Source organism: Mycteria americana, chromosome 8 (genome assembly GCF_035582795.1).
Source record: "Mycteria americana isolate JAX WOST 10 ecotype Jacksonville Zoo and Gardens chromosome 8, USCA_MyAme_1.0, whole genome shotgun sequence".
Classification (NCBI taxonomy): Eukaryota; Metazoa; Chordata; class Aves; order Ciconiiformes; family Ciconiidae; genus Mycteria; species Mycteria americana.
In genome coordinates this window covers 29,149,289-29,176,714 of record NC_134372.1, presented here as the reverse complement: position 1 = coordinate 29,176,714, position 27,426 = coordinate 29,149,289, and the positions used below count along the sequence as shown (strand labels likewise).

General features: G+C 45.3%; 1 protein-coding gene across 1 annotated transcript; it reads right to left on the bottom strand.

The window, feature by feature from the left end:
• Window positions 1-717: 717 nt before the first annotated feature.
• Window positions 718-27,124, bottom strand: HSF4 (heat shock transcription factor 4). Its single transcript, XM_075510556.1, has 13 exons — window positions 26,931-27,124; window positions 22,712-22,820; window positions 21,399-21,526; window positions 19,908-20,032; window positions 17,513-17,588; window positions 15,964-16,028; window positions 12,938-13,037; window positions 12,027-12,151; window positions 9,930-10,154; window positions 7,793-7,898; window positions 6,255-6,320; window positions 4,685-4,772; window positions 718-3,383 (listed from the first exon to the last, which is right to left on the bottom strand). Exons 1-13 carry the CDS (start codon window positions 27,051-27,053, stop codon window positions 3,187-3,189), a joined length of 1,533 nt encoding a protein of 510 aa, XP_075366671.1. The 5' UTR covers window positions 27,054-27,124; the 3' UTR covers window positions 718-3,186.
• Window positions 27,125-27,426: the final 302 nt, after the last annotated feature.

Below are 27,426 nucleotides of genomic sequence, written 5' to 3'. Positions count from 1 at the left end.
GAATCTTCTCTTTAGAAAGCTGCAAATGCTGCCAACAATATTTGTGAGCTTGGTCCTAAGAAACACCTGCTTCCCTTTTCTGACAGAAAGCTGGATAAGGACTACTTTGAGGACTTCATGTTGTGCCTTTTTTTGTGCTGTGTTTTAGTGCCTGTCCTGGTACCCCCTTACTACACTAAGAACAAATTAGTAGGAAGGACCATATTATCACATCACACTTAAAAAAGAAAAAACCTTTTATAAACAAAAGATTTTAAAAAGTAATTCCAAGAGTGAAGTTTGAGCTCTATTATCACTGAAAGCAAGGAAAAAAGGATAAAAAATGCAAGTCATTTCAATAACTATAGGCTCTTCTACTCCGATGCTGATTTTACCAGATATACCCACCCTGACTGGCATTTTAGTTTGAAGAATTCAGCTGCCTTCTGAGCTGCATTTACTTTGCCACATTTTACATGCTAGATCTCTCCAGCTCCTGTTTTTTGACACAGACGATCACAACCCATCAGTGGGCCCTACATTATCTCACAGGTGAATCTCCTCAGTTCCTGGAAGCTGTTTTCACTTATTGGTGTGGACTTGGGAAGGAGGAAAGGAGTAAGAGGTAGGTGAAAGTAGCAAGAGAAATGCCAGAGCAGGACTAAATGAGAAAAAAGGAAACATATTTAATTAGTGTTTTCTGTAAAACTTTACAAATGTACAGCATAGTGCAAAAACGCAGTCTCAGCACATCACCTTCAAATAAAATTAACAATGTAAAAAGCCAAGGAACACAAGCTTGCTTCTTCACAGGAGTGGCTCTCAAATACTGTTCCCGGAGGCTCCTCTCTCACCATCAAGCTCCAATCTCATGTTTATAGTAGAGCAAAAAGCCTAAAGAAAAACCCAAGAACCCTCCGAGTGGCTGCTCACAGCGAGTGCAGTCTGCTGCTTGGCACTATAAAAAATGCTGCAGCCTGAGATGGTGTCAGGCACCCTTGTTGGTTGAGCTGCACCTTTGTCTCCTTGCAAGTAGTTCTCCTAAGATGGTTCATTTCTCAACCCCAGCCAGACAATCCAGTAAGACACTGAAGCGTATGTCTAACCTCAAGCATGTGATAGGCTTCATTAACTCGGGACCTTGAAGTTAAGCACGTGCTTAAATACCTTATTGGACCAACATATTCAGTGTTAACATTAAGGCAATCTAGTGTGTGAAGGTTCAGAGAAGGATGTAAATCTTGAACGGGGATAACATACTCTGTCAGGTGATACAAGACACCAGACAGTTTTCAATTACCTATGAGAAAATAAGTAAACAAGAGTGCAACTCAACGACTTTCCATTGCTGGAAATGACAAAATACAGCGGCAAGTGGGCTGATCTAGGTGAACTTTCTAAGGACAAATGTGTCAAAAAGGAAAACCTTGTCCATGATACACTCAAGCACATTATCTAAATACCAGGCCAATGGGGGCTGCCAGAATTTTCCCTTCATCCTGAACACGAAAACAGTGGCTGGAATTAATTCAGAAGCTCTCACAACCTTGCTCCTGCAAAGACTGCACCATCAAGGTGGTGACAGAGCTCCCAGCATGCAGTAAGTAGCTGGGGAAAAATGTGCTCAAAAGTGAATGTTTCTGAACTAACACATCTGTTCACATACTGATAAATGGATGGAGGAAAGGGCTGTGACAGGAAGGTCCATTTAAAACATGCTCATCTTATTAAGGAGAATTTGAGCCTGCATTCATCTGGTTGATTGACTGCATTTTGGGGTGGATGCTGCTTGACCATTCAAGATACTCAGAAATATGGTTTAGAACCAAGAATTGTCACAGCAACGAAAGTGGGCAGAGCATTTCTTCAAATGATACTGGCATGGCTTTTACCTCCCTGTCTAAGCCCTTAGGAGGCCTGAGTTAGTTGAATTTCCTGGGTCTGTCTTACTCCATTTGGGTAGCTTTCCTAAGGAAAAGCAACTCAGATGATACTGAGATAAATAATACATTCTCATTAGAAGTACAGCATAAAAAACAAAGCTCTGCTTTGTTGAGAAACTCAGTTGTCAGAAACCACATGGAAGAGGAAGATTAATTCAACCTTTGGAGGCTGGTCTCAGATGCACAAAGGACAGAAGAAAAGTTAGTGGGACATGGTGGACTAACCCTTCTGCCTCTCTCCTACATTGAGCAGCTGAGAGTCATTCTAAAAAGGGGATCCAATCAAACTGCTTCATCAGATTTTATACATCAATAAACCAACATGCACGTCTTCAGGGGAAATAGAACAGGTCAAGGCCAAGTAATTGGACTTGGACATGGACTGGACATGGAATACTTAGCCAGCACCAAAGCCCAGAGTACGCTCTCTCAGTCCTGTTTGCAAATGGAAAATTGTGTGTGCAGACAAGCCTATCCCTTTTTTTTTTTTTTTTTTTTTTTAAGTATGGGGTGCCCTGCCTTTATGTTAGAGAAAATAAATTGGGAACAAAACCAAAACAAACAACAAACCCTCTCAATTTGGCATGGGATTTTCTGGGGTCTGTGATGGTCTGTAGCTCCCCTAGGAGCCAGACACACATTCTTGGAGTGGTCACTCAGAAAACCACCTTCTGCACACTCTGAGGGATCTTCATTTTCCCACTCACCCTAGGAGGATAAGGGAGAGGCACAAGTACATCCCATCAAAAACAGAAAATGGATAATAGAATATTTTTAGAGCATTGGACTGGCATAGAGAACCATTTTCCTATTTGAAAAACAGCATCCAGAAGGCTCATTCATCTTAGCTAACCTGTGCTGCCCCAATAAAATCCAACAGTTTGCCATTGCAGAAACTAGTCAGGATCACTTTATTTTATGAAGACCCTGATGTACTGTCAAGCTACTCTTCACTTAAATTTTATTAGAAGATTTGAAATTTCTAAAAGCATTTTCAAGAAAAAAAATCCTGCCAAGTTCTCGCTCCCCATAGGAGCAAGCGCCAGAAGCAGCATTTGGTTTTAAAATTGTTATCCTGAGCAAACACTGAAATCCAGGTGCAGGGAGGGTAATGCAACAGCTACTGACCATTTCTATCTACTCAAAAAGAAAGGGCACAAAAAGAAACTCTCTTGTGGGTTTCTGAGTCACTTCTGTTTCTTTACATTCAAACCTGTGGATGCTTGGATGGGTGGGAGGGAGATGTTGTTCCTTGGAAGCTAAATCACTGGTTGTTGTCAGTTGAAGAGCTCAGGTTTAATGGGATATCCCCTTGGACGCCCACAGAGGACAGGTAGGAAGCCATATTTTCAGATGGAACATAAAGCGATGAACTTTCAGGCAAGCTGATGAGGTCACTTCCAAAGACTGACTGACGATCAATGAGGAACTGCTGGGCACTTTCAAGAATGACATCTTTCCCTAGGAATGCAAACAGACAACAGAAAACTCAGTTTCTGGAAGGCAAGTTACCAGACTTTATGTATGTAGAACTGAAAAGTGGCAAATCCCCACTGCAACAGGAGGTGAAGGACCTCACTCCAGGCAAAAAATGCTTGGAAACACTTGAGTCAAACTTGGACTCACTCAAAAGCCCATTAAAATCAATGGGAGTCTCTCCAGGTTGCCAAGCTGGGTTTTGCCTGAATGCTGAGAGTTACCAAACATTTGGTCATCCCTCTTTCACTTCTTGTGAGGCAAGTCTGGTAACAAGAAATGAAAGAGGGATGACCAAATTGTTGGAGACACTGAGAAGTGGATAAGAGCAGTTTCTCCTCTTCACTCAAGAACTGTCTACTTTTCCTCATCTTTGCAGGAGACATCTGTCAATTGCCCTATTATTCCAGCATCACGCCACTGCATGGACCAGAAAGCCTTTGCAAACAGGGAATGCTCCTCTTGTGCAGTTCAGCCCCAACCTGCTGAAGAATTCTCTCCAGCATAGCTGGGCTTTAATGCCTTTGATGCTCATGCAAGATGCTGAGCTTAAGGTGGAGACTGGAAGTCCTTGAACTACACAAAATACATTAAAACTCTGTGGTGGGGTCATGTGGCTACAGCACCAAACTAAGGCTCACAGAAGCTTCTCTTTCAGTTCTATCCCAGCTGAATACACATGAAAGTAATAATATATCACTATTCCAAGACCAGGAAAACACTTCTAGATTCATATCTAAGGTTAATGACACACTTTATCAGAGTCAGTGAGGGGGAGAAGATCAGCTGGACTGATCTTCCAGACCCTTCTTCCAGACTGATCTTTCCAGACCCTTGAGGTCTGGAAAAACAGACATAACCTTTGCCTCTGGCTGCTAGCAGCTACTGGGTCACCTCCTCTGAAGCAGGAGCCAGAGGAAACACCAGGACCTGTACAGCTCTTACCACCCCTACCCACTTAGATCACCACATTGCTCTTAGGTGGTGATGAACAGGCAGAGGAAACAGTGGAGACACTGATAGATATGATGTGGACCCAAGCAGGGTAGTTCAATTACATTTAAACGTCAGTTTGTCCCCCATACTTTTCCCACTGCTCAGTAACTAGCTTAGCAGTTGTTGTGGAAACATTGCTGCCTGACAATCAGGAAAGTAAATAACAAATGTGTTTTGTTCCCTCAAAGTGGCAAATGGTCAGTGCTGGAGGTTGCATCTAGCTGCTGACATGTTTAACACCTTAAGTACATCCCCATTCCCAAGTCTGCAAGAGCTGCTAGTGCTCCTACCTGGGCAGGCATTGTTAAACGGTGGGTTGAACACTTTTGAGGACAGCTCAGTTGCATTCTTCTCCAGATCCACTGTGAGTCGCTGCATCTTGATGCAAAAATATAAACTACAATGTACAATTGTACAAAGACAGGGGAGCTTGTTAGAACTAGGCCATTTCTGAAAATCAGTGCTTCATCAATGCTGCACAACATCCACCAGTAATGCAAGCTATCCTCCCTGCCTTGCCTCTCCTCCCAGCCTCACCTGCACTTTGTTAAAATAGCCAAAAGTGTGTGCTCAAAGGCAGATATGCCTGAAGGAGAGGGCTAAGGGAGATGTAATCCCCTATTAGCACTGGATAATATGGTGTGAAGCTCATGTCACATGAGGAGGCCAGGCGGGCATGAGTGTGGCTGTCCATGCCCGGCTGCCATACAAAGGAAAACATGAAAGGAATTATCTTTCCATTTGCCTATGATTGTCTTTAAGTGAAAATAGCTTTTGCTTGCACAGTGCTTCTAGGTACGGAGTTGCTGCAGGTATTACTTCCAGGCTTCTCTATGCTCATGACTTTCTGCAGGACGAGCAAGCCTAAGGGTAGGCTGCACCAGATGCTGGGAAATTCAGTGGACTCGAAGACTGAACTATTGAACATTGCAGCCTCCCTCTTGGCCTTTTCTCTCATGCAATCCTTTTTAAAAGATACTCTTGCTTCCAAGACTTGCTAATATTATCTATGTCTTCAGAGACTCTCCTTCTTAACACTCAGTAAGTGGAATTACCTAGTAAATTCAAAATTATTAAATCAAAACCTTAAAAGGATAGTGATAGAAGGCTTAGAGAAGCCTTTTGCACTTCATTAGAATAGATTACACTTTGCTTGCACATCTGTAGAGATGGCAGAACCATCTAAGTCTTTATCCTACCTGGCTGGCAGTGAGGGCTCAGAAAATTTGCCCTCTATCAAGCAGGAAAAAGCCCTAGTCATGAAACACACATTTCCTTCACTGTTTATTAAGTCACCATATGCACTTTAGAAATGTCTGTGTCAATGCCGATTCCAAACAAATACTGCCAAACTGAATTTCCCCTTGTTTCTGCTGTACGGGTATGCATGAACCTCTATTCTAATTGCATGTGGTTTTACTGCTCCTGAAATGTACAGGGATAGCCTGCACTTTATAAAGGTATATTTTATGAAGGCCTTTGGCACAAAGACACTTTATGAATCTATGGTATTAGCAGGATGTGACATTCACACTAAGAGAAAGTTTAGAGCAGCCAGTTTCACTTAAAGACTCCAGGACACCAACAGGTCTCTAAACAAGCTCTGGCTGAGCAGGAAAGACAGGTCAAAGAGTATAAGATAACACTCTCAGCCTACTCTCAGGAGATACTTACTTGCTGTGCTTTACCACACTCTCCCCTCTGGCTGTAAAATAACTAAGCATTCTTCCATTATGCACAAGGTCTGCTTTGTAATTACATCAGCATTATTATTATTATTATTATTATTATTATTATTATTATTATTATTATTATTATTATTATTATTATTATCGTATCTCAGAAATACACGTCTCTTACCGGGGACAGACTGGCTTCCATTTCAGTCAAATTCCACTCACTCAAAGATAAATTGGGATTAAAGACCTGCTGGGAGAAAAATACAATTAGGACTCTGAAAGACGTAATGGTTTGAGATACTCGTATCCTCAGCTGTCTGCCTTGCCTGTCTGCTGGAGGTTGCAACCCTGCTGGCAGAGATGCCAGAAAGCAACACCTGCCTCTGCCTCAGCTGCTCTGACATATTAACCAAAGCTACAGGCAAAGGCTCATGTGTGTTGATTTGTAGCAGAGCCAGAACAGCAAGGGCTGAGTCGTGGGCAGTTCTGCTGATCCACAAGCCTTGCTGCCTGCCAGTGGAGGGACAGTGCAGAGACCCAGTGCCACGGTCATGTTGTAAACCAGGGCAGCTGTTTGTGTCACTGCACATGCAAGTCCAAGCCCTTTTTTTGCTGCTTGTGGATCCTAGGACACTTCCAGATTCATAAGCTTTTTTAAAAGCATTCCAAAACATGGTATCAGAGGGCAGATTACTGCTGCATCAATGCCTCAATGGCAATTTCTTGAGAAGTCTGAACAATCTGGGAAGGGGAGCTGTTGGTCTGGGGTAGAGTTTTATGATTCATTCTCACTCTTGTGACATTCAGTTGCACAGAAAGAGAAAAGTGTGTCAGTAACAGGAAAACACCTCCTAATGAGAAATAAGAAACAGAAACCAACGGAGCCAGTGACAGAGCAGGCCATTAGAAAAGCTTTCTGTAAAGTCAGAAGCAATCACAGACACTTGGGAACTGGCTTCAAGAAGATAAGATTGATTTTTTTTTTTTAATGATTTTTCATTCCTCTTTATCCATGCAAGTTTACCACATGCCTTTATCTGAAGCACCTCCTCAAAGGACCATATCTTTGACATATAGATTCTTTTGCTACGTACAGAGTTATTTGATTATTGGCAAAAACCTTTCATATACTAACTATATATACAAGGAGAGAGAGAGTGTGAAAGAGAGAAAGAAACAAACCTTCATATTTCTGCATATATACTTAAGAAAAAAGCTACTATCCATTTCTACAGAAAAGTGACCTGGGAACTGCAGACAAAGATCTCAGCAGAGAGAGAATTTGATGTTGGCTACACGTCCCAGAACGTGAGGAAAAGGGGAAGGTAGTAGAGCTAAACACAATCTATGAGTATCTAAGATGCAGAATATGCAAAAAGTAAACTAACCCACCCAAACCAATTACCAAACTAGCTAGAGAGTCATATTAAACCTATTTTATGTACATGCATTAGGTCTCATGCACTGTGTTTTGTGCTCCTAGAAGTTCAAATATGTATATTTTCAGAAGAAATGTAAAAAAGCATCACTCAAAGTCTGAAATCCTGCCAGTTCCTATAAGCAGGTCAAAACAGAGCTGTGACTATTGGCAGCATGTGACAGATAAAGTGTAAGAATAAGAATAAGCAGCACGGTCTATCTGATTTACAGCCCAAAGGCACTGCTGTGAACTTTGCAACTGTTTCCCGCAGCTGCCCCGGCAGAGGGCCTGATACTCACATCCAAGAGGCTGGCAGGCTCCAGGCCGTACTGCTGGCTCCTCAGCAGCAGCTGCAGCCCTTCCAAGCTCCAGTCAGTGCCCTCCAACGGGTCTGAAATATCTGTTCTGAGAAAAGACAAGGGGAATTATTGCCACGAATGAGACTTACATAGATACATATAGAAAGCAGGACTGAGCAGCCTTCTGACATGAGGTTTATGCTTAAATCTCATTTTGAAAACCAAGAGCCCACTGTCAGCCTGGGTTTATGCCATTTCACTTGGATTAATCCCAGAGGTACAACCCAGGAGAGCACAGAGGGGACTGGGTGGATGGTAAAATGAGTGAGACTACTCTCCTGGGTGACGCATGTGGTTTGGGGATGGACAGTCTGTGCACACGTCTCCTCAAGACTGGGAAAATTAAAGCTTTCCTTAGAGGAAAGCCTTCTAGAGAGGCACTTGGGATCCAGAACAGGCTGCATTCCCATTCTCCTGGGTCCAAGATGGCTGAATTACTATTAACTAATGGCTTTTAAAGGAGTGACTTTTACCTGCAGACATTCAGCCTGCAGGTTGCATTTACCGGAGAAATTCAGCTAAAGGAGCAAATGTGAGGCCCTGCTGGGTTTAACCCCCCAAAAAAGCTATAAAAATTTCTCTTCAAATCCAGAGTCTTTAAAAGGGGATGTTTTTTCTTCTAATAAAATGTTTTTAAGTAGCCAGGGGGGTTCATAAGGAAGAATTTCATTCTCTGTAAGGACCCAAAGGAAAATAGAAGCCTTTCTGATAACTCTGTTGAGTGTGGGGTTTTTCATCCCCATCATCCCCATCATTGCTGCAGTTGCCATGAAGAATCAATTCTGCAGTTAACTTCTACTTCATCCACCAAGCAGCAACCACACTTTCCTCCTGCTGGTGAAGTCTGCTGTACACTCACCCATGACATTGGTGCTGTTGGGATTTCAGTCCCGCAGCTCCATAGGTTGCTCACCCATATCACCCCGTGGCTGAGTCTAATGACACTGTCCTAATCCCCCTTGCAAGGGGACATCATTCTCTGGGTGACTGTCATATGCAGGATAGTTGCGTGCCCTGGCTTCAAAATAATGAAACCTCTATCCCTTTGTATCCCTTCTGCACTCAGTGAACACAAACTCCCTAATCTCCATTCCTGTGAGTGACCTCACTTGCTATTTCATGATTTTAAGGCCTGATTTTATACCCTTTTATAAAGCCTTGCTTTGGACTATCTAGCATTTTACTGAGCCCCTCCAGCTCAAGGAGACAAGCACAGCAATTCAGCTAAGTTTTGCGGGTTTTGACTCTTAGTCAGAGATGGGGAAGCCAAGATCTCTTGCAGTGTCAGCTCCCCAGTACCTCCCCAGAAGCATGCAGCCCACGTGATGGTGCCAAAGTGATCAGCTGCCCCCTGAAGACAGATCTAGCACTGACTCAGAAAGTCACCTTGGAAAGGTGACAGGAGGAGATGCAAAGGGAGAACAGACTAAAGAGAAAAGTCTAGTTGACTTCACAGCACAGGAGAGGAAAAGAAAGGGGGCAAATTATTTCCTTCTCAAGCCCAAGCCTGGGTCTGATAAATGCTTTGATGCCTTATCAAATATATGCCCTACTTAGTGCAGAGGTTATGGTGACGACTGACTGTCATCTTCCATCGCTGTCTGCATACACAAATGACACCTTATTCACTGCACAGAAACACCAGTGACAAATATTTCCTTACGACTTTATGTAACTGAAGACTCAACAAAACAAATTACAGAGGGCACACAAGCTACTGGAGGTGTAGTGCAGTCCACTGGCCTGCAAGTCTGCAGACATGGATGCTGGTCTGGGCTCCAGCTTTCACTTGGACATTGGGCAAATCCCTCTCACTGCAGAAAGCCTCTTCCTGTTCCTATGACTCTGATGTACATGCTCTGACAGCTTTTCCTCTGTTGGGTCCTTCAAGCAAGTCATCCACAGACCCTCTGCCCCTGTGAGCTGTCCCCTGGGCCTCAAGCAGGTGCCACAGGTACAGGACGGAGCTCACCAGGCTGCATTAGGTGACTTAAAGTCAGCCTCCCTTTTCCCCCTGCTAATGGGAAGAGAGGGCCATGAAACATGCAGGACCACAGCTCTCCCTTGCTCCCCTCACCTGTCCAGCAATGCCCTTCTGCCTCTTCTCTCGGATGGTTGTGAGGTCCCTGGTGGGGCTGCACCACAGCTCCCTTTGCCTTCCAAAACAGACTGAACCATGGCGACTGGGAGCACAGGAGGCTCAGAGCAAGCCCTGCAGCCTGGCAGCGGGACATCAGGCTCAGCGGTGGCTTTCACTCCAGGGCTGACTGGCTCTTCCTTGATCAGCATGAGGCACTTCTCTCTGTGTCAGAGACAAGAGTTAGCACCACACACACATCTGCTCCACAAAGGCCTCGTGCTACTAGGAAGGGCAATAGCACAAGGACTTGCCCCCACGTCCCATCAAACTGCCCCACAGAGTCTTTCCATTCCTCTAGGTGGGCAAAAGAAACCAGCAACCTTGGTTTCTTTTCAGCAAGTGCCAGAAACATGCTCAGCTGGAATATCTTCACTCACTTCATCAGTCATAGCTCTAATGAATTTGCCCCATTCGACTGTTTTGCAAATATGGAAAATACACTTCCATGTGTTGATCATTCCTCAGATGAGTGTTAGGCTTGAGACAGGTTAAAGGGTCACTAGGCTAGAGAGGTTCCCCTGAAAAAGAAAAATCTCCACCCTAGAGACAGGAATGGGATCAGTAAGACTGTCCCATGCTGGAGTTAGGATTGGACCAGCAAGCACTCTAGAGATCCCAATGATACAAGTCAGGATCTTGTGGTCCTGCAGGATTTGGAACAGAACCTATCAAGATCTGACAGTCCCAGTCAGATGTTTTACTTGTTTGGAAGCAGAGGTTTGCCTTTTTCCAGTGGGAGAGGCACTCCACGTTATTCCTAGACCGACATATGACATTGAAATTTTGAACAGTAGCATTTTGTATGTAAAAATCTACGCTGTACTACTTACAGGAGACTTTACAGCTCGCTCTGAAACTGCACAACTGGAGCCAAAGTGACAAAGGCATGTAGATCAACAGGCACAGGGCATGGAAAGCCATACTGAAAAAATATTATCTTACAACACTTACAGACTAGCTTTGCTGCAAGACAACACATGAGCGTGTCACACATACGGGATGGTATGTGACACTACAAAGCCTTCCTCGGCATTCCTTTCAGATCACCTTCTCATCTTCTGAATCCTAAACTCCCACCAGAAGCTCATGTTGATTTAGGAAGTACCACACTCCTGAACTCATTAGGGCCGTGGCTGGCTCAGATTCTCAAGTCATGCAGACACAGCACAGATCAGAGGCCACCAGATGGCACTCAGTAATTAGCAGAAATTGCAACTTAACTTGAAGGTTATATTAAAATTTTTCTGCTTTAGAAATGGTTTCCAGTTTTTTGTTTTGTCTTTTTTTGTTTTTTTAATCTGGAGCTCTTTACGTGCTTCTAGCTAATTTTATGGCTATGGTTTCAATTATTAGGCAAATTTACAGGCAATTTCTAGAGTAAAATTGCCTTGCCTCTATGCCTGAGAAACTGTTTCCATGATTCATCTGTCTACTTACTTTCCACTGACAAGGTTACAGCTATTCTGCTACTAGCCCTAAATACACTGCATCTCTGTGGCAGGAAGAGATAAGCATTAAAATACCTCTGCATTCGGTTCTTAAGTTACTGGGACTTTTCACAGAAAAGTTGTCAAACATCGGAAGTTGTTGTGATGCAACCTTTCTGTTCTTATTAGCAGAAAGATGTACAGTTTGATTCTGTGTCTTGTTTGTCAAAGGCAAAAGGAAACTTCCTTTCTCTCTCTCTCAACAAGCCCAACAAGTGTTAGTATCTCATTATTTGATGGAGTCCAAGACAGCCCCTGTCTTGAGAACAAAATACAAAGAAGCATGGAATACTGCTCAAAGAGGTGAGTGGACGTTCTCAGCATGAAACTCATGACTTTGTTTCAAAAGTTATGCTGTTATTATCCCTCCCTAATTCTGAAAATCTGACCCACATTGCAAACTGGAAAAAAATATTCCAGCCCACCATCTCTATGGAGATTTGCAAATCAGACAGAAACTTTGGTAGAATTACAGCCAGGAAAACTCTTTTGAAGTTATGCATGTCCATACACGACTCTCCCTGCTTTTAATCACAAGCACATTTACCTGTCATTTTCAGGAGGGGATTGCATATTTATTATGTTGGATGGTGATGCTTCAGTAACATCAGATATGATGGGTCCTCCAGCAATTGCAGGGCTGTTTAAGCAAGAGGCGGGTTCTGTCGATGGCTAAGAGGAAAGCAAAAATCATACAGATTTATCCTTCTGAGGACCAGAACAAGTCCAAAGCCCTATCTGAGACAGAGTTTACTCACTGTGCCCTTGAGTCCTCCTTGTATGGAAACCAAGAAAGTTTTTACCTGTATGCAACATTATAATTTCCTCTGGTCTTTCCTCCAGCCACACAAAGGTGCAGATGTAAAATAAGCACTGTGACTGTAGTGTCAGCTACTGCGAGGTTTTACCATGTCTGACATTTTGCCTAGACTGCTTAGCTTCCTCTGGAGGGAAAGATCCAACGCAGCCCAACAGGGGAGTATGGGTCTCTCATGCCAGCTCAGGTATTTTAACTGCATGACGTAAGTGTCATGTGTCTGGTGTCTGCTTTGGTGGGTTAGGGTGGTGGGGATCCCTCAGCGACTGCAAAAATCTGGCTCTGGTCAGAAAGACCATCGTACCCACTTGTAGAACATACTTCTTCCTCTCTGCCCTTGAAGTGAGCCAGGCTGGAGTAACACCATGGAGAGTTTGGTGTGCGGGGTCTGCCTTTCCCTCCCACAACCCATGGCCTCCCACATGAACATGACAGCACAAGCGCATGCAAGCATGCACCCCTCCCTGGAAGAGGGGAGCTGAAGAAATAATAAATGTCACTCAGCTTTGCAAACCTCTTCTCTTCTTCACTGCCAAACTCTTGCCAAACTACTTACTCTGTAATCTGTATTATTGCTTCAAACATTTTTCCACCCCAGCCAAAGAAATGGACACAAAGCTCAGAGGCTGGTGTAAACCTACCGACTGTATGAAATAGGGGTCATGGAGGGGGTCCGAAGACAAATGCCGGCTGAACTTGGACGCTTGTGGAGCTGAGATCCCGTTGTCAAGCATCAGAGGTCTGTGAAGAGAAACAGGTTTGCTTTCCCAACACATAGTGACTGGTTCCTCGTTGCTCATACAAGAAATGTCTCTCAGCCAAGGGTTGTTTTTCCCTGGGTACTCTATTTCACCTCAGCTGTAAGGTACTTTCTTGTCCAGTGTTATGGACAAGGAAGGGAAACACCAGTTTTGGAGGAGGTCACCATTAAAAAAGGGCATTAGCCATATAGAGAAGGGATGATCTGGGCTTTCTAGATCTTATTGGAAAGATGCAAGTAAAATAAATTCAATTCATATATTGAATTGAAAAAATTCAATTCATATTTTCTTCTAACTGCTAGTGGTTTCAAGCTCTGGGCTGGATCCTCAGCTTGTTTAACTGGAGGTAGCTACGCTGAAATTATTAGTGCAATACTGGGAATCTGGCCTTGTTACCAGCTCCCTTGTGCCCAGGGCCCCTTTGGCAAAACTGCATCTCCATACATAGCACTGCATAAAAGGAACCCATGCCACCCACTAAGTAATAAAACAGGGGAGACACAAAGCAAAGCAGAGCCTAAACTCATTGCATACAGGCTTTTAAAAGACGATTGACAGGCTTTTACAGATGGCCACTGACAACGAGAAGTGGGTCTGCATGCTGGGTCCTGTAGCAGGAGCGCTTTATATTTAGTAAATTATTGAAATGAAGAGAAAATGAGAAGGACCCTCAAAATGGCACTGCCTTTCCATCATGAAACTTCCTGGGTGGCAGTCCTTGGTTTTGTGATACAGTCCCAGAGAAGCTGGGAACTGGTATATTTTGCTACACACCCACTATTGTTAATGCTGTGCTGACCCTATAAAACTGCCTAGCATATCACTCTCCTCTTCCCACTGTCCCGCAGTCAGGAAAAGCATCTTCAGTGTTCGTTTAGAAGACAGTGATTTGGCTGCGGACACCAGGGAAAGCCAATAGTTTTTTCCACAGTAACGTCTAACAGGCTTGACAGAAGATAATTCCTAGCTCCCTTCATCCTACAGACACCGGAGCTGGATATGTTGGAAGAAATGGGTTTGCTCAGACTCCAGTGAGATCCCACAGTGAAGGGCATTATACAGCAGGACACAGTGACCACAGTGCTTGAGATCTCAGTGTTGTCTAACAGCTCTTTTAACAGCCTTTTGCTATTCTATGACATTAACTACAGACACAGAATAAAAAAGAACATTTGAATCACCCAGACGTGGACCTTGTTATGGCATAAGCTACCCTTCAGTACGCACCGAGATATTGTAGCCAGCCCTGTGACAATTACAAATTTGTAAGTGTCCAGCTCTCTGCTCCAGGAGCCACAAATGAACCTCCCCAACCAACATTTCTTATCAAAGTAACTTTGGCATCTAACCCACGTAACAGCCTCCCAGGTCAGACATGCCTGTGGGACCTACAGACGTGCCCATCCTGTCCAAACGTACCCAGAGCCCCCAGTCAGCCCTCGGGTCTGCGCCAACAGTTGCTCCAGGCTGTACACTATGCTTTCCTGCAGTCATTTAAAAGACAGGCAGGAAAACAAAACTGTGAAAGATAAAACATTAGAAGTGCAGATATAGACACAAGAGCTGAGGTTCCTTGAATACAAACCTTTGTGTTTCCAAGGAAGCAGAAACTCAAATTAACGTGCACAATACTGTGCAAACTGCAGCTGGGTTGTATCAGCATAATCCCTCCTCATAAGGAGGCCAACACAGTTGCTATGCAGATAGTTCTGTCTGCCCCTTTCAGCACAGTTTCTCACTACTGATTTGCTTTTTTCAAAAAGCAGTAGTCTAAGACAACATTTCTTGGGCTGCAAAGCTTTTACAGGGAGGGCACGGCTCTGACCGTGGAAATTAGAGATCGATCTGGTGTCTCATTTCTCTGCTTCCCCACCCCACTGGAGGAAAATTTCCCCACTCACGAACCTCCATGACTCAGAGCAGCTGATATCCTCCCCTTGAGCCCTCTTCTTTGCTACCATTCTCCATGCAGTGTTTATCCCTTCCAAGAGGCTCAGTAGAAGGGGCAGGCAGAGGTAAGAGTACCCAGCTTGCTTGTACAGATTATGGGCTCCTTTATTCAATCCTGTGTTTCCTGTACAATCCTCACAAGAAGAGTCAGCCAAGAACAAGGACATTGATTTAAAGAAAATCAGCTCCCTTGAGCAGCCATTCTTGGGAAGTCTGGCTCCTTTCTCTGAGGCATGGAGAAGTTTCTGAGTTGTCAAAGGCCACAAGGTAATAAAGGTGGGAACTGGAGGCAGGTCCCTGCCCTCAGCCTGAGCCACAAAGGCAAATTCCTCTTAGTAGCCCCTCTCTCCTCTTTAGATCACAAGCACCACAGAGCAAGAAATGCATGGCTGCTCTCCCGGAAGGCACTAAGCTTCCTAATTCAAGCTCCTCTATTCACTTGCCTTGATGAGCTTTTTTATGACTCTCAGCTATTTATGACTCTATACCCCTTAGCTAAAAATCTTTCTCCACCTGTCTCTCCGTAAGGCCTGCAGGTTGCATGCCACCGAACCTGTGTCAGATACACAGCCTATTCAGTGACTGCGGGTCAAACTAAAGGTGTCTGTGGGCTGGCCGGGCCCAGCCCTGCTCCCACTGATGACAAGTGGCAAAACTGGAACCTGTAGGACCAGCAGTGGGGTCCTGCCCTTTACTCGCCCACTAGTTACTGTTCCCATCTCCCGTCTCACTCCATATTCCCCAAATAAAGGTCACAAGCTGACACGGTGCTTCTCTAAAGACCACTGAATGGGGCATGTCAGCAGGTCTGACTCGGCAGTTCAGCCCATTCATTTCCCATCACCATGGTGCCCTGGTCCGGTGACCGCCTGCCTGGGCGAGCTGAGCTTGTGCTTTTAGTGAGGGGGCAGCATTATGCACCCGTGAGCGTGTGTGCACCACACAAGGGTACTTACAGCTTCCTCTTTATCCCAGTGCTGCTAGGGCTTGATTGGAGCTGGCCAAACAGAAACTGAATCAGCTGTCAGGAGAGATCAAAATCCAGTGTTAATCAGCAGAGTGATTCAGCACTCCCTGCTCTCGCAGCCATTCTTATCTCACACATTCCTCCCTCCCGACACCACTCCGAAGCTGGGAGCAGCCATGAAATATGGGAGCCGATTTGCATGAGACGTGGGAGCCCGAAACTGAACTAAGCTTTCGAGGAACTCAAACGACCTGCCTAGCTTTCAAGAAACGCAGCCAGGTGCCTGCTTTGTGCGACGGCTGCTAGAGGCACGTGCGCAGCACTTTCTCTCTCCCCTTCTGTGCATGCAGAACTCCAGCTAGCCCTACTAGGCTTGGGAATCTGCCTGTGAAATACACATGCAAACATTCCTAGGCCTGGAGTTAGACTTGGCCTCTGTAAAAGTCTTTAGAGACCTTTATAAGAGGCTCTACAAAGTCTGACAAAGACTTTGCAAGTGAAAGAGGCAACCCCCTAGGGGAGACCCTGGATGGAGGGCTTAGCTCTTTCAGTTGAGTTTTTCAGCCCTGTGAAATTCAGTGTTGATATAACAGGACACTAAAAGGGACAGAGAATGGCTTTGGAGAGGAATCACTTAGCAACATATTCCCAGGTCAGCTTGAGCCTAATGCTCTGCTTTGACCTCCAAACAAAGAGAGCATTATTATTATATATCACAGCTGTCTCTTACTCATTGCTCAGTATAACAAACTAGAGTTGCATAAATGCCTCTACAATGAGTGGTGTGGCTGGTCCAGCCTCAGAGCCGGAGGAAGGTTTGATAACCTCATGCATTTCTATCCGGTCCTATGACTCTGTGATGCCACGTGAGGGTCAGAACATGGCTCTCAGGGGGACTGGGAAATGTGACATGCTCAGTCACGTCAGCACCATCTGGGAATCACTGGAGAGGCCTTTTCTTGTACTGGTTGTGCTAGATTTTAAGGGAGATGGCTCCACAGTGCTCCTTCAGTCTAAAAGGTTGTACAGTAATTCCTCAACTATACCAGTAACACCAGAAAATGTCACAGTTGCTGGAGGTCCCCACTGCGGGAATGGCTAGCCAATTCTGCCGCCTGCAGCTTCAGTGCTGGCAGGAGGGGGAGGCTCCTCTCTTGTACGAAGGAAAGAGGAAAGATTTGGGAAGCCCAAAAGCATTGGTACAACCAGAACACTGCCAATACAGGGCAATTAGTGTGAGAGCACACCTCAATTAGAGAGGTGTGCTCTCTTGGTCAGGACTTTGACAGAAAAGTGGTTTCTAACATCACAGCAAGGACTGACAAGGAAATTAAAATCTTTTGCTGGAGGGCATAATCTATGCTTTGTTAATGACCACTTTCCATAGGACACATAAGAACATCACACAATTTGAAAGAGAGGGAAAATAAATATACTGCAGTATCAGAGTGTGGAGAAGATTATGGGACAAGAAAAAAAATCAGAGGAGGACATACACCATGCAGTACAAGTGAGTTTGGAGTTTAGATGACCACTACCTTGTTGATCACTTTCTGTTGTTGTGAGTGGTTCTGCCGGAGAGAAACAACTTCCCGCCAAAGAACTTCATTTTGCCTGAAAGTGAAACAGAAACTTTCTGTGAGCACAGAAACATCCCAATAGCCCATGGTGCTGCCATGATGCACAGTAGACCCAATTGTGCAAAGTCTGTCTCACTTTGGGGCTCTTGCCAAAGTGCTTGGCTCTTTTCAGGTGTCCCAAATGGGGTCACACAATTGCTCTCCTTGTTTTTCCTTGACCTCAAAAGAACTACAGACCAAAGCAAGGAGGAGAAACAAATAAAGAGAAGCCAACATCTATAGGGGACAGTAACAGGAGGACAGGTATTTATTTTTTGTGGAACATTTGGGCCAAACTCAGAATTTCAGCAGGGCCTGATTTGTGACTTTGAATTATTTGGATTACCAAGACTATTCTTCCTGCGGGAGCCAAGAAAGCCCAACCTCTCCACAACTGCCCCCAAAGACCAAGAGATCCTATGGACAGAGATGCTACGTTTCTGCCTGCTGAAACCTCATACACGTGGTGGTACAAAGGCATGTTTGGGAGTGACTGAAGCAGCTAAAGGGATGCTTCTGCATGTGAGAGCCTTGAACTAGGAGGACTGTAATGATTTCATTAATGGGAGTCACTGATTTCATCCAGCACAGACCTGTGTCCAGCTTGCAATTCCATAGAGCATATTTATTTTCTGTCTGCAAATGCAGCACACAGGAGAGTTACAGGCTTCCTTGAACAGTCAGCCCCAGAAAGTGGGATGGGGAGATGCAGAGTTTATTTGCTGTGTTGTCTCCAGATCTGGATGCCAGCCAAGTCCATGCTGCAAAAGGCTTTGCCAGTCAATTTATCTCAAGAGTATATGGATGTACCAAAACCAACAGGCCAGCAAAATCTATCATACAGGTGAAATTTGTAAATCCTTTTGCTACATATCCCTTAGGTGGTTCTAGTCTTTCTAGTGATGGATTGATGCTAGAACTGGGAAGGTAAGGTCCAGGGCTCAAAAGAGGACAGTAGCTGCCCTAGTATAGCAGCTTGTACAGCAAGAATCTCTGCAGTGAACTTTCTGCACTGGTACTGACAGGCTTTTCAGCAAAGCAGCTTTTCTTAGTCTGACAGCTGGCACTGGAGTTATGTCCTCATGGTCCTTCATCAGTGTAAATTTCTTAACATGGTTTCAGCCTGAGATTTCTGGTCTGTCTTAGTTTATAAAAATTGTCGTACTTTCATCAGTTAAATGCAATTTTGCCTTTTGACAGATGGATGGAAGGAGCACGCAAATCAAAAGGGAGAATAAACTAAAAGCAAGGCCAAATCATCAACACTGGAGTTCAATAAGATACAAGCCTAGAAACTCTTTCATTGCCACTGTATCTGGATTTCATTATTTCATGCATGTGCTAAGTGCGGGAGTCATTAAAATTTGAAGGACGATAAAAATTTTATCTGTTGCACATAAGGGGCTGGGCTGCAATGAAGTTTCACAGTATCTGCTGTTCTCTCAAGGCCCAGGACGCCAGTGTCCTCTGGCGATGTATGAATATCAGCTTTCATTATAAAAGAAGTTTTGGGGTCTTATTGTTTAAAAAGCACTTGAAAAATCTAAGTTATCTGTAAGGATTAAAATTCTGGAGGCAAATAAAAACCTCTCCAAGTACATGATTTATAAAACTGTATACATTTACTAAATTCCTAGTGACCATGTCTGACTCAGAAAATCCCAGAGTCTCAGACAGCTGGAGGTCAGGCAGCCACATGCAAGAAGCATTTCAATTGCTTGTTTTGCTCTTATACAACAATTTGGGCCATGTCAGAAGACACAGTCTTCAGAGAGATGGACTAAACACTACAGCAGTTCTTGCGTTCTTATATACTTTAGGCCAGTCATATATTTTGGAGGTGGAGGATGATAGAGAGATACTTTTATTTTTTTAATAGTTGGAGTGGGCACCAGCACATTTCTGCCAAGGACTCTTCCAGGTGAGAGAAAGAGTTACGTCTTTACTATCATTTCTACTGGAGGAAATACAGTTATCTGAGTTAAGTCCCCAGGTTATACATGTATTTCCTGCATGGCCTCCTCTGTGCTTTCCTTGTCTGTAAAGGGAAAATATAGATTAAGAGAATACGTCTCCCTTTCACAGAAGACAGAGAGGCTGAGCATTAATTCATATTTTGTAGATCATTGGGTCTGCATAGAAATCCTACATGTTACTGTCTCAACAGATCTGGTCCCTATGATTAGTCCCTGGCTCCGTATGTGCTCCCTGGGAGGGAGGTGTATAAGCTTCCTCCTTTCAAACATTCCCCAAGATCAACAGCTCTCAAGAAGCAAACGCCCGTAAGAAGCACCCTGAGTAGGATTCAACTCACTGCTTCATGTCCTGCATTTGACACTCCATGTTCTCCTGCTGACTTCTCAGTATCTGTACCTCGTATAGCAACCTGCTGAGGTCCTCCTGGCGGATCTTGGTCTCCTCACTTTTCACTACTGACACCTGAGGAGGAAAAATCAAAGGTGGATTTTACCAACACAAGAAGGGCCACGGACAGACAGAATCATTGCTGTGGCTCGGGTGCAGGACTTCCACCAGCCGGGGCTCTGACGTGCTGAAATACTAGGACAGGCAACGTGCACAAGAGTCTGAACTATCCTTAGGGTATTATTGCAAGGGCCAAAGGGATAAAGTAGAGCAAAGAGCAGGACAAATCCTTTCGTACAGAGGGTCTGTTGGCAGCAGAACACTCTCCACCAGAGTGGGGACTTAATTCAAATCAGCTTGGTGGCTAGGGGGGGAGGTATTTTGAGGACCAGGGAGGAATTGAACTAGCAACTACAGAGAGACCCAATCCAGCCTTGTGTTTTACAGGGATGAGCCTGAGGAAATGCTTCAAATTGACATATTACACTTGGATTTCCAGAAGGCTTTTGCTGAAATCCCTTTTCTGAAGTTGCTGTGCTAATTCAGTAAGAGAACAGCCAATTTTGGGCATCAGTAACAGGTTAAAAGACAGCAAACAGAGGGTAGGAGTAGGTTATCTCTTCTATAATAACAGATGATGACTGTTGGGAGAGCCAGCAGGAGTTATGTTGTACTTATATAGAAAAGCGGGTAATGATTCAAAAGCAGAGCGGTGTGATGCAAGCCTGGCTGTGCAGCACTACACGAAGGTCTCATGATACTGAGCGACAGAGCAAAAAAACACAGACAAACTCTGATGAAAGCCAGGCCCTGCACACCGAGGACCCCGCCCCAATAGTACAGGTATATGGGGAGGACAGAAACCAGACCACAGGGTGATCTTGGAGTTATGCTGAGCGGTCTATAGCACAGCGGCCCGTGGTCTGAAAGCAAACAAGCATTTTGGGAGTTATCAAGAGAGGAATGCAGCTGTGGTAGAAACCCTTGCAATGACCATGGAGTGCTGTTCTGGTCAATCTGCCCCAAAAAAGGGAGGTGGGGAGGGTTAGAAAGGCCCAGGGGAGAGAGCCACGATGGCAGGCACGGAAGGGCTCCTGCTCGAGAAGAAACGAGGTGTTTCCCGCTTGAGATGTCTGAGGGACAGGAAACAAGTATTCACGACTTCTCTCCTAGCAGAAGGCCTGGGGGAAACGAATTAAATTAAGAGGCAGCAGGCTTAAAGCAAACCAAGGGAGCTACGCCTCCACACAGACCACTGGTTAAGTTTTGGGACATATTGTTGAGGGATGTTTTGAAAAAGCACCATGCAGCCTCTTCACACCAGTGGTGTGGAACCTTCTGGAACAGGGGCTGCCACCCCTCAGCCTTCCCGCCTCAGCCTTCCCGCCCGGGGGGCTCATGGGGGGCCTGGCTGGTGCGTCCCCACCCGGCGCCCCCTCACCTTCCTCTTGATGTGCTCCAGGAGGTGCTCGTGGCCCTGCAGGAAGCAGAGGTGCTGGAACTCGGTGTCATCCCGCTCGGGCTTGACGAGACCCCCCTGCTCGATATTCACCACCTTCCTGAAGCCGTCTGTGTGGAGAGGGCACGGGTGAAGGGCCGGCAGACGCAGGCCCTCCTCCTCACCTCCCACCCCATCACTTTTGAGGATGTTTCTGTTCACTCTCCCCACTTTTTGAGCTGCTCCGGTGCTCAAGGCACAGCCGTGCCCCCTCCCTCCAGCAGGGCACGCTTTTGGGCCATATCTACAAGAAATCCAGTGCAAGGGAGAGCCCCATGCATCCTGCTGGACACCCTGCGGCTCTGGGGACATGCTGCTGCTGGCCCACACCGTGAACGCCTCGCCGGCCATCCCTTGGGCATGTCGGTCCATCTGCCAGGAGCTTCTGCTGAAATACCTGCTCTTAAGAAATCTCTGGTTTGATTTGCAAACCAAAGGGATTCCGGGGAAGGTTTTTCAAAGGCACAGACCAGCATCAGGTGCCACTTTTGGAAAAAAGGGTCACATGCGCATTTGCAAATCTACTTTGAGTACTTCTCTGAAGACCTAGAAAGGTTTCTAAACCATATCTAAAGACTGGCCTAAAATTTACAGTAGTGCTACTGTATAGTTAAATAGCAAAGTTAAAACGTTACCAAGAAACTTTGTGAATTAGTCATTGAAAAACTTCCAAAAACTATCAGAAAAGGACCATATTTAATACAGTCATGGTCTAGATGTGGCTACAGACTACACCTGAACCTCCATGAAGAAGTGAAAATGTCTGAAAAGCAAGGCAAGGTTTGCAGGGAGAAGTACTGTCTGTAACTAGTTCGGTGATACGGCTGGTGAAATGGATAAGCTCTGGGCATGCTACCCTCAAAAGCTGCAGTTTCTGAGGCAGGTGTCACAGTATCAGGCTGCTGGAAAAAGCCCCATATAGAATAAAATGGAAAAGAAATAATAATAGGTCATCAAATTGATGCAAGAGAAGCAGAAAACCTGGTAGCTGAAATTTCTTAGGTCACATCTTACAATGTAATCTAACAGAAATTTCATGCTGGAATCTAAGGTGAACAGAAGGGAATCACCCCCCTGGGATCTCAGAGGCAAGTCCTCTTTGGCAAAATCAATAATGCCACAATAACACATATATGTGAGATCTCAACTTTTCTATCCACAGTTCTCTTTCATGCCTGCTGTCCCACCCGCACTTTCTGTCGCTCCCCCAGTGCCTGTAGGACCCACATGGCCTACGCTCTGGGGGCTGAACTTACACATGTTCAGCTGCCGGACGAAACTGGCCATGTTGTTGTGTTTGAAATACTTGGGCAGCACCTCTTTGGCAAAGCGTCCTTGGTCGAACACATGGAAGCTGGTGCCATTCTGCAAAGGAGACAAGGACAAAGGCGAAATCAGAGGAGCGTTCCCAACCATGAGAGGTGCCCAGGAGGAGGTGATTCCCTTGAGTCCTACAGCGGCGGAAATTGTGCTCTTTGAATTGTCACCTTGAAGCTGCGAAGAGTGACAACAGCCTTCAATGATGGATGTGCTCCTTTCAGTTCTGGTACAGTCAGTCCTCTATGACTGCAGTTTTGATTTTTTTCTACTAAGCTTTGCCACTGTTTAGTTCAGAGCCTTGGATGTGAGAAAGAAACTGCAGACTTTTACACACAAATAGCTGGTAGCTCGTGATCATCCACCCTTGCGTGGACCTCACAGAAAGACTCTGGTGTCTGAAGAAGGTCCTGGAAAGTGGGAATTGGCATTATAACCTCTTGATCTGCTTGTATAGGTCTAACTCTGACCCATCTGCTCCAGAGCACGGCAGTCCTGGAGGGAGCACTCCCTGGAGACATGGTACAAGAAACACAGCAAGGCAAGAAAGCAAATCATCCCTGGAGACACCACACTGATCCAGAAGCTCTACGCACCTTCTCTTGACTTATTTTTGAAAGTACACAGCCACAAGGGCAACCGCAAAATGTTAACAGTCATGCTTTACAGTCCAAGCTAGCAACATGCATGTTAACCAGATAAAATATCCGTTTCTGAGGTTGCATTGCCAGGATCCGTGACTGCAAAACAAGGCAAACTGCCTGCGATTGCTGGCAGAGACAGACACACTGCAGGCCATGTGCTTCCCCTGCCTGGCCTTCTACCTGCTGAGAATTAAGCTGGTACAGCTGAAGCTGCCCATGAAACCAATGCACTGAAGCTGCCTTGAAACTTTTTGCAAACAGCAATCCACGTGACCTTTTTGAGAGACAGAAAAAATTAGCAATTAATTTTCATCTGTAACCAATACTTAGAAACAACGTTTTCTAAATCTCCGACCTCAACAGATCAGTGTCTCCAGCATACGGTGACAGGGGGACCACCTTAAATCCTATCTCTGCTCTGGATGGGGGGGCAGCACCAGGAATTTGGAGGAATGAAGAATCATGATTTCAGACATGGAGTTTGGGGCACACGTGGCATTTCTGTAAACTTGCAGAGAATGGTATCTTCCAGGGGCTCACACTGGCTTTGCTTGTGGAGACAGAAAGAGCTGCAAAGAGCTACCTGGGGAACCACCCAACTGCGCAGCCTAAGCTCTCCACAGCTTTATGGAGGGACAGGCAAGATGCAGAGACCTTATGCCAGGGCAGAGACATAAGCAGATGTTTGGGACTTACCAGCTCAGCTGCAGCCGAGTTTCAAGGGACAGCTAGCTAAAGACACCAGGGTCTGCACGGTGTTAGTAGGGAGGGATCTGAGACCAGCACAGCCACAGTCATCCTCCTGCCGTGTTCAGCATTATTACTGGCAGTCAAGTGGTGTGTCAGCTTAGGGGGTTATTTCACAGCAGACTGGTTTGACAGAGGAGGACAGTGTTTTGTAAGAGTGAGCACTCGGGCTCTGCGTGCAGTAGGAGCATACCAGTGGTGTGCAGGTCTCACCACGCACCCATCACAGGGTCTGTAGCTGCATGGGTGCTCTCAGGGCTGCCTGGAAGTTTCTAAAACAGGGAGTGTAATCAGGACCACGAGACAGTTCAGTGACTAAAGGAGGTGCCGGTGTGTGCCTGTAGCCTGCCCACGGCCACCAGAAAACAGCCAGCTGGCAAACCCTGCCGCCCTACTCATTGCCACTACGTTTCCATCACCAAATGGTGCCAATTCCTTCTGTGCTCTAGCTTGTTTGTCAGCTCTAACAATTAAGCCTGCATGTCCACAAACATATGACTCTGGGTCAGCTGTACTTCTTGCTCCTTGTTCACTGCTGCAAATACTGAACATGACTGTTTGCCTCGACAGCGCCCATAGACCATCACCAGGGTCTTTCCTATCATTCCTTACCCCGTGCAGCAGAAGCAAAGGCTGGTCAAGTGCTTAAGAGATTCACTAACAATCATAAACTAAAATTATCCTCACAGACTGAGTTTGCAGACATGACAGCAGGGGCCAGGGTTTCCCAACACTGCAAAGGCTGTTCTGGGGACAGAGCTGGTTTATCCTCCTTCCCTTGTGCTTCTGCCCACTCAGTGTCTTTGGGATACAGCTGTGCATCCCAGGCTGGGCAGGCTGATGTAAAATGAGAAACATGAGGGTTTCGTGTACCTGAACATCTCCTTATGGCCTCTCTTGAGAGGTCATTCCTTTGCATTCAGGGCTGCAATGTTCTCAGAAGCTGGTGCACCCAAAAGGGTTCCTACAGATGCAAGAGCCTTTGGAGTTACTGCGTGTCCACTGATGAACCGTGCATGTGCCAGCTTGTTCCCACACAGCAGCTGTGCCTTGCTTGTCTTACATCATGGGAGCACAAGCTGGGAGACACCTCTCTGCCCGAGGCAAAATTCACTCTGCAGCATGTCAGTCTTGGCAGATGCTTACCTTAACTGTTTTTGACCAACCCACCATGACAGACACCCTGTGCCCTGCCCAGGTAAGCTACTCCAGGAATTTGCTAGTTCTTCCTAACTTCATCTTCCATTTCAAAAATTCATTTAATTACTTCTTATCCAATCTACCATGGACACAGACAGCAGACTATTTCTTTCCACCTTACAACAGCCTTTAGTGTGTATATATAAACCATTACCACATTTCCTCTCCATCTCTTCTCCTTCATGCTAAGAAACAGTTCATAGGTCCTTATAGGTCCTATTTTCTAAGAGTTCTGATTACATCCAGAAATCTTAGGCATGCACACAATTTCTCAGCTCCAACAACAGTGATGGATAGAAGAGGAAGAACATGGGAAACATGGGAACATGCAACATGGGAAACTTAAGACATCTAAAAGCCTTACCAAAACCTCGCAAGAATGTAGCTGTAGCTTACGTTAGGTTGCAGGAAAGCAAAGCGTGGTGATGGTGGGCAGTCAAAAATAACAATGCAGTAAGTGTAACAGAGAGGGAACTATTTATACATGTTAGAAAATCCTTCCTAGTTTGAAAGTCCTTATTTAAAATACACAATACCAAAACTTGGTGGTTCTCACAGGTACGGCCATGTAATACCAACATCAGAAAGCAACCATTGCCTTGCATAACAATGCAGCTCAAATCCTATCTCAGGTTTTGAATGAAAACTCTACTGGGCACAAACAGATGACAGAAAGGCTGCTTTAGACCTTTTTTCCCCTTTAAATCTGCTTTTGCTATAGATTCTTGATTTTGGAGAACAAGTTTATGCACACAACTTATCTGATAACTCCCTGCTGAAGTCAAATCACATTATTTGCAGCAAGTCTTAGGTCAAAAGCACAATGTGGTATCAAAATGCTGTACAAGAGGGACAAATAAATCACTTTAATTCTCTGATTGCACTTAGTATACTAATGCCTCAGTGTCAAATAGGAAGCCAAAGCAAAGCAATCTATCCCTATGAAGCTGTACAGACAATACATACACACATCACCATGCTCATCACACAGACTCGTTGAAAAATCAAGTAAAGCTCTTCCAAAATGTGATTTAGGGTGCCAATCTGAGATCTGTTTAAACTGTGGGTTTTAGCCTGAGGTCTGAATGCTGTTTATCTGCTGCCTTCTCCAAGGCATTTGTGAAAGGCTGCTAAGAAACACACGTGAAATAACACAAGCAGCAGTGGAATTTTTTAAGGGCTTTGCACCTTTTCTAGAAAATTTTAGGGAACCGCAGACTGAAGCAAGATGAAAAACCTCTCTCTCTTTAAGAGTCTGGATTTTTAGAAGATTCCAAATTAGGCACCCTTTAAAATGCTTCAAGTGAAATGTGTAAATATTATTATTAAAACACGTCCAAACCAGTTGTCACTTTGAAACAGAAAAGCCACAATATTGCAGATAAATAATACCAAGTATATCCGAAAGGCCCCCTAATGAACTGTGAGTCCTTTCACTCTCCCATTTAGCTGGCCAGCACTGGTAAAGCAAAGGGAAGTTGCTGTGCGATGCAGTACTTAGGCCTCGCACCTGGGCTTTCCCTGGTGTTGCAGGTACTTAGTGACACCCGATATCCGCTGCACTTACAGTACTCCAGCAGATGAGATGGTTTGTTTCAGGATCTTCCACCAGCGTCCAGAGTTTGGTTAGGAAGGCTGGCACATTGCTGGAGTATCCATCCATCACCAGAGAGCTGGGTGAATCCTGCATAGTTTTTCAGTGTCCCAGCTACACTAACCCCATCGCTCTCGGCGTGCCTGCCTCCCTGCACGCGCGTGCATCCAACAGAGAATGAACCACCGAATTTTATCCCAGGCCAGTGGAAAGTAGGATCCCAGGGAGTCACATCAGCAGTGCTGCTCGCACTCATAAAACTCAGCACAATGCGATGGCATCACCAGCCCCAGAGAACAATACACAGAATGAAAATGCACTGCAGCCGATCTCACAGAGCTGTGAATAAATACGCAGTGTCATGCAAAGGGAACACGTGCTGCACACCTTATGCTGGGAGGTTAGGAAGCCACCGGAGTGAACCCACCTGCCGAGAGTCTGTAGGATGCCCAGGCACAGCAATGCCAGG

Coding starts and splice junctions, on each gene's coding strand:
- HSF4 (XM_075510556.1), bottom strand. CDS start 27,053: ATGCAGGATTCACCCAGCTCTCTGGTGATGGATGGATACTCCAGCAAT. Junction 22,821..26,930: donor ATCTCATCTGCTGGAGTACT/GTAAGTGCAGCG, acceptor TCTCCTTTGCAG/AATGGCACCAGCTTCCATGT. Junction 12,152..12,937: donor ACCCCTATTTCATACAGTCG/GTAGGTTTACAC, acceptor CTTTCCTCTTAG/CCATCGACAGAACCCGCCTC.